General features: G+C 47.5%; 1 protein-coding gene across 2 annotated transcripts in view; it reads left to right on the top strand.

The window, feature by feature from the left end:
* Positions 1 to 7,664, top strand: part of znf423 (zinc finger protein 423) — a 135,351-nt gene that overhangs the window by 77,369 nt on the left and 50,318 nt on the right. The window contains exons 18-19 of one of the 2 annotated variants that reach the window (XM_005945069.2): positions 631 to 715; positions 6,546 to 6,566. In XM_005945069.2, coding sequence (XP_005945131.1) covers positions 631 to 715; positions 6,546 to 6,566 — 106 coding nt within the window. The remainder of the gene's footprint in view (positions 1 to 630; positions 716 to 6,545; positions 6,567 to 7,664) is intronic. The other variant, XM_005945070.2, reaches the window with a different exon arrangement.

Here is a 7,664-nt window from a genome sequence, read left to right as displayed (position 1 = left end):
TGTGTGTGTGTGTGTGTGTGTGTGTGTGTGTGTGTGTGTGTGTGTGTGTGTGTGTGTGTGTGTGTGTGTGTGTGTGTGTGTGTGTAGTCATCCTAGCAGGCTGAAGCAGCAGAGACACAGTGGAAGTGGGGCCTTTGTGTATTTTGTATGTGTTTGTGCATGAGTGATCACTCTGTGCTATGAATGGATAAGCAGAGCCTCTGGTTCCTCTCTCTGTAGCTCCTTCTCTCTCTCCTTTGTCCTTTTTTCCTTCTCTTTCATCGCTTCTTCCCTTCATCTCGTTCGCGTTCACACCCTCCTTTTTTCATTTCCTTCTCTCGCTTTCGATCCAGCTTTGGTGTTTGTGTAGCTGCATACCTTCTCTTCCTTTCCCAACCCTCCAAAGACTTGGACTTTCAGTGCAAGAATTTGTGAGGTTGAAATGTCTCATATGTGCAGGGATGACTGCAAGTGCGGAAAAGTGCAGTTTTATTTTTAGCCTTTTCCACTTTTCTCTGGTAGCTTTCACTGCACTAATAATTCTTTCATTCCTGTGCAGTCTGTCTGTGTGTGTCTGATGTGCTAACATGTAAGCCTGTTTCTCATTAGCCTTATTGCACTGACCAGTCTCCTGTGTTCCTTCTGTTATAGAAAAAGACCTACCAGTGTATTAAATGCCAAATGACGTTCGAGACAGAAAGAGAGATCCAGATTCACGTTGCCAATCACATGATCGGTGAGTGAGGCGCTTTTCTTTTCCGTGTGCGTGACTTCAGAGTTTGGTGTGAACCCAGCCATTGTGAATGTGTGATGGCACTCTGGAAGCATGAAAGCACAAGCATGCACTCACATGAACACAGAGGTGAGACAGACGGTGAAACAAAGACCTTTTTGTCTGGTGGGCTGTGAGGAGCAGCCACGACTACAGATCAAACGTTGGAGAATCATCGTTGGAGTGTCTAAACCTTTATATGATGATGCAGGTCACAGGTGATGCTTTTAGGTTTGGACAGGATGACACAAACGAACACGCTGCACAGTAAATCCATGTTTGTCTGCACGAGCGCGCCGCTGCAGCGCCGCTGAGTTTCTTCATTTAATTCCATTATCATCACAGGGGAGCAAAGGTCGACGGTGTGTGTGTTTAAGACCTGACTCTTTTGTGAGATTCCCGTTTTCTCCCCTTTCTGCTAATTTGCTGCCTTAGCATCTCTGTCGTCATGGAGATTAACGAGGTGGACCTGTGGGTTGATCTGCAGCCCCTCGCCAGACCTGAGTGTGTGTGTGTGGCGTCTGGAGAAGAGAGGCTCCAAACATCAGCACAGCTGGAATAACTTTTACTTCACTCCCTAGTGTGTGGCCCCGCCCCCACAGCTGCAGCGTCCGTGTCTTCTACCTGCCGTCAGTCTTCTTCGCTCTTCACCACATGACCGTTATCCTGGCCCTCCTCCTCCTCCCCCCTCACCTCCTCACCTTTGTCCTCCACCCAGTGCTCACCACTTTCCTCCGCCCTGATCTTCCACTCAGTCTGACGTCTAACTCGTCGTTCTCTCTGCAGCGTAGGCACGCACACATCCCTGCACAGTGGTGGCAGTTTTGGGTTAATTAACGTGCTAATTGTGTGAAAACCTAGCGCAGATTAATTATGAAATTGAGGCAGATTATTTTTAAGAGCTTGCCCAGTTCCTCTTACATTTCCCGCAGCCCTTTCCTCCCCCACTCTTCAACGAAGATCTTATTTAGTCTGAAAGCGCCGATGAAAAGAAAATGAGCAGATGCTCCGTTTCACGCATCGTCTTCCTCGTCTCCACCGCAGATCGTTTCCTTCTCTCGGTCGCCGCGGCACTAACGAGTTTACAGTAATAAATGAAACCGAGATGAATGCAGGTGGTGAGTGGCCAGAGCTGCTCGGACTCGGCTGTAACGTGTTGATGTAAAAGGATTGTTCCCTCTGTTAAAGTGTCTACATTTTCCTTCATCACACAGGTTCGTGTCACTTTGTTTCCTGTTGTCCCCGCTCAGTGTGTCACAGGCGGCACGTTTCAAGTTTAAGTTGTGCTGTTTGAATGTTGTGAGTTTACGGCCTGTCGCTCTGATTCTGACGGCTACGCTCGTGCACGTGCTCAGCCTGTGGGCGTGCACGATTAGGGGGCAGCAGCGACTGACTGTGTCACTTAGTGAGTGTTAGCGCCTGTTTAACGGTCGTATCAGGCGCCCTCGATAATCAGCTCTCACATTCAGGAACTCCGACACTTGTAAGTGCGCTCGCCTCAGATTGTCACGCAGCTCGACCGCCTCAGTCTGCTGCACGTCTGCGTGTCACAGAAACACAAGTCCAACAATGTAACGTCCGAGTGAAACAGTGATTCAGTGTTTTTATGTTGACAGTTCTGACTGCTTGAAGGGAGGAGGCCAGCTCCTACCGGCTAACTCAGTCCAGTAATGTGATTGTCACATCGCTCCGTGGGTAATACACGGTGCACCCCACGGTCCTGTTAATTACGCTGTCAGGAAGAGAAAGAGACACAACACACAGGCAGACAGAGGGAGAGAGGGTCAACGTGGGAAGTCTAGAGAGGAATCCCTGCAGCTCCGAGGAAAATATTTACAAGCAGGAACGCCGCCGCTCGTGTTTGGGCCCAAAAACAGCTCAGGTGACATATTTACCCCTCACTTTACTGAAAAACAACACTGGTGCTGCTCAATTAATCGAATTTTAATCTCGATTACGATCTGGGCTTTCAACGATCATTAAAAATGACTGAGCCGATTATTAGCCCCTCCCTCGTGCTTTACTCTCGCGCTGCTCCGTGTGGCAAATCGAGCGCACCTCTCTGCATTTCGAACACGTGTCACAACAATTAAGAGCAGCGGTCTCCAACCTTTTTTGCGCCACGGACCGGTTTATGCCCGACAATATTTTCACGGACCGGCCTTTAAGGTGTCGCGGATAAATACAACAAAATAAAACTAGTACCGGTACCGAAAAAAAGAAGATTTATTCATAACACACGTGAAAAGACCCAGGAAAACCGAGTAACGATAAAAACGATAACAAAATAACGCTGAAAACCGATAAAAACCCTGAAAACCATACATTTCACACCTGAGCCTCAACTCTCGCGGCCCGGTACCAAACGACTCACGGACCGGTACCGGTCCGAGGCCCGGGGGTTGGGGACCGCTGATTAAGAGGACCCGAGGGAAGCTCGGAAAGCTAAGCAGAAGTTATTTGGAGAGGAGAGTGACTGCTGTTGGTTGAAAAGAGGTAAAAAAAACTTCAGTGGTGTGGAAACATTATGGGTTCAGTCAGACGTGGATCAAGTAGACACAGTGTGTAACTTTGCTACAGTGTAGCTGCACCACAGAGCAACACTGCAAAGCTCACTAAACACAGATGTTTACATTTTTCATTTATTTCTTATACTTGCAAACATTTGCACTGTTATCAGTATTTGCACTATTTTATATTATTTTTTAAAGTCATTATTCAACACATTGTTATTGTTAAATAAATATCGTCAAATAATCGAGATCTCGATTTCAGTGAAAATAGTTGTGATTATCATTTTTGCCATAATCGAGCAGCCCTAGCTTAAGGTCTTGATGCATCCTCAGTCATCCAGGTAAGTAAATCTCCAAAGGTTGATTCTGTGCATCTGGACGTTTTCAGTGGGAGAAACGTTTCATCATCATCAGGTGACGTCTTCAGTCTCAGCTGACTGCAGGTTTCAACCTCATAAACAGGACATTTGCATAATGACTGAAACCAGCCCACTGAAGGGACAATGGGCTGGGAGGTCAGTTCCTTCATCTTAATTATGCAAATTCTAATGACCATTGATCAACAACCACTGAAACCTGCAGTCAGCTGAGACTGAAGACGTCACCTGGTGACGTCCAGATGAACAGAATCAGTTTATTTTGTTGCTACAAAATCTTCATTTCATTAGAAACACTTTTTCACATTAAGACGTTTTTAGACAGATTCAGGAAACATGTCGGTGTTCATCTCGTACCCATCAGGTCAGACTGGTCAGCGTGCTGCTGTTCAGAGAAAGATTATTGATTATATTAGAACAGATCTATATCGGGTTATGTTCTCTGGTTTTTACAAAGAGCTTTCAAAGACGGGTTTTTTGATGTCGACTCGACGGCGGGTTGTTTCTAAATGACTGGTTTAAAGGCGGGTCTTCATAAAGACATCACCGGATTATTCACGTACATTAGTAATGATGCTAAACCTGAGATCACTGCCACATGCCGGCCTGCCTGCAACACTTAATATTACAGCTCTCAGCCCAAACGTTCAGCTTCACTGTGATGGTGCAGTCACGCCCTGTGTGTGTTCGCGCCAGCCTCGGCTCTTACACTGCACAACGTTAATTAAAACACCATGTGGTCAGTGCCCTGCTCTGGAGGCAGAGCGGGAGGGAGGAGGAAACGGAGGCGCTCTAGGAGGGAAGGAGAGATCATGCAAGAAGGATGCAGGGGGCTAAAAGAAATGAACAGTTTAATTTCCTTCCATCCTGGTTTTACTGAACCCGTGCGGACTCTTACGAGGTGTCCTCGTGCAGCAGCACGATGGTTTCTGCTGCACGATGATGTTATTATTTACTGATACGACTCATCTGAAAACCAAGAGGAAATTGTGAGCAGATATCTAGTTTACAGCGAGGAAACGTGACGGGGATCGCACCTGTGGCCGCTCGCATGAGCGTTACAGCAACGCTGCATTAACCTGCGAGGCCGGCTGTAAGGCTGGACCAGTGAAAGTGCTTTATGCAGCTACTCAACACAGAATAATAGTGTGGTGGAGTGGAAATGCCCACACTTCACACTGTTTAAAGACACACATGGACACATTCACACACAGCCTCAGTCCATCTCCCACACACTGAGGAGCGATGGAGAGAAAGAAATTGAGCTATCCATTTCTGCCTCTGGTACAAAGCTGCCATTGGAGACTGTTGTGTGTGAGAGACAGCAGCCTAAGGGCCAGGACACTATATACTAAAGAAAGCAAAGAATAATGTGTTTACATCTGGTTTAATAATTAACATTGGACGATCTGTGCGTTTTATATAACCCAGGACAGACGGTTCAATCGTCTTTCAGATGAGAGAACCGGCATGGCCTCCGTCTCTGTAACGTGCTCCTGCTACAAACGTCTGCTGTTGCAGGTTTTTCATGCACAGTAAGGGCATATCCCACCTGTGCGTGTGTGTGTGATCACAGAGCAGTGTGTGTGCAGCTTTTCTAGTCTCCAATATTTCTAAGCAGGTGGAGAGGAGACGAGCACGTAAAAGACAAAGCGTGTTCTTGTGTTTCGGACAAGACGACACGAGATGACGAAAAACCCAGATAGAGGGAGGCAGAGCTCAGTGGTGGAGGAGCTGAAACGGAGGAATGATCTCTGCGCTCACAGTGAGCCCCGCCGCTGACAGGAGGCCTGTTTTTCTGTTCGATGAGCCCGTTCTGCTCCGAGTCACCAAGACCAAGAGCGACATCGGAGCAGCTCCTCTAATGTGCGGCTCACTCGCTTGTCTTCGTCTTTCTGTCGCCTCCTCTGCCTCCTTCTCATTGTGTGTGTGTGTGTGTGTGTGTGTCTCCTTGGACTGCAGCGCAGCGACTTTTGGCAGACTGTATTGTTTTCTGCTGTGCAGCTGCACATCATGAAGAAGTTCCCTCCCTGTGTGATAGTGTGAGGTGAAGACGAGAGCCTGTGTGTGTGTGTGTGTGCGTGTGTGTGTGTGTGTGTGTGTGTGTGTGGTGTGTGTGCGTGCAAATCCATTTTGTTTTCAGAATAAAGGAGCATACACGTGTTGTCCCCGTTTTGTGGTTTAGAGCAGACCGCTCATTTTGAAATGATGTATTATACCTTTAAAAGACCCCTCCCTACACACACACACACACACACACACACACACACACACACACACACACACACGCGTGTAAATAAGGTCCTTGACAGCGTGTTCTGAGTGTTGCATGCAGCCACTAATGCTTTACTAATCACCTCAGTCTAGATTTCACAGCATGAGGCCTCACTTTCTCAGACACACACAGACACACACACACACAGACAGCGCACACACACACGCAGCATGTTGTCAGCCCTTTCCATTGGTACTAATCAGGGACCAGTCTCCAATTAGCATACTGGTTATACTTTGATGCAGCTAAGTGTCCTTGCTGTCTTCGTCTCAGACCTTTCCTTTGTCTTCCTCGACTCGCCTGCATCAGTTTGTTCCTGTGCATCTCTGTAGGTCAGCTTTAAGCCTTAGCTACGCTCCCGTGTCATATTTACTGGAGGCGATCAGAGCGTTAAAAGTATCTGACAGATTTCCTCACATCAGTCTGCAGCAGCTGTTCTGAAAGAGTTTCAGTGTCGCTGATGTTTTCTGTGGGATGATGAGGTTCACTCAGTATTTGTTGATGACAGCGAGCTCCTTTACCTTTAACACTGCGTTTGCCTCCTCCCCACACGCTGCACGTTCACAGTACAGATAACTAATTGTGCCCATTCTCTCCTCATCCCCACCTGCCAAACGGATGGCCTGTAGAAGAGCCCGCCTGTCGGCAAGGTTTGTCCCCTTTCTGTCTCCCACTATGAGCAAGGCAGCATTACGCTGTCCCACTGCCTGCCCATCATCATGAACATTTTACTGCTTTTGAACATACAGACTAGTATCAGTATTCATGAGCTTTTTTCTTGTGTTACTGAGTTCAGGGGTAGAACACAGTCACAGTGCATGATGTGGAAAATAAAGTTGCAGCGCAGGAGTCAGTGTGCGTAATAACACAGTGAGGCTGAATCTTTGCATAGTTACCTCACCTCAGATCTTCATTCACCCCAATCCCCACTGCTAGCTGCATGCTTCATTGTCCTCCCTACCTCATACACACCACACGCACACACACACACACCCACACACGCACCCACACACAGATGCCTTGGAGGTATCGAGTGGCCACTCACCTGGATCTAAGTGTTCCCTGTGGAGTGCGGTGGCTAATGATGTGTCCTCAGCATGAGCTTTACTTACCTATTTACATCAATGCACCATAATAACTGCAGCTCCCCTTATTTACATCCTTTACATTTCTGATGAACTTTGTAGCTGGTCAGATGCACACGTGGCCATCGCTGCCCCTGCAACAGCATCTTAAAGCTCCCTGAATGAAGCTGGGCACATTTCAGTTAAAGCACCAGCGCGCTCACCTTTTAAATTTGATGGTGACTTTGGGTGAAGACCATAAATAGTTTATGAAGCCCTGTGTGAACCAGGGCATTAAATAATACTGGCTTGCTTTTATTTTCTACCTGGAGGTTGCATTTATTTGGCATTTCAAACCTGCATTCAACCTGTCTGTTAGCCTGCAGTCAAATCTGCGACGCGCTTGACTAGTAATGTCTAAGCAGCCGTCCCACGGGCTGCGGCTGAGCCGATGTGTGTCTGTACAAACATTTCTAAGCCCCCCCCTTTAACACCAGTGTGCAGACACACACACACCTATCTGTACGTGTGTGTGTGTGGTGCTGCGCGAGTCTGGTGTGGTTACTTTGTGTCACTGAAGACTTAATGAGGCGAGTAAGAAGCTTTTAGAGTCAATGGAGGTGGATAATGTGGTTGAGGGCTCACTCGTGTGTGTGTGTGTGTGTGTGTGTGTGTGTGTGTGTG

Source organism: Haplochromis burtoni, unplaced genomic scaffold (assembly GCF_018398535.1).
Source record: "Haplochromis burtoni strain Fernald_Lab_line unplaced genomic scaffold, NCSU_Asbu1 Contig_433, whole genome shotgun sequence".
Taxonomy (NCBI): Eukaryota; Metazoa; Chordata; class Actinopteri; order Cichliformes; family Cichlidae; genus Haplochromis; species Haplochromis burtoni.
Note: the sequence above shows the minus strand (reverse complement) of the source record. Positions and strands in the feature narration are given on the sequence as shown.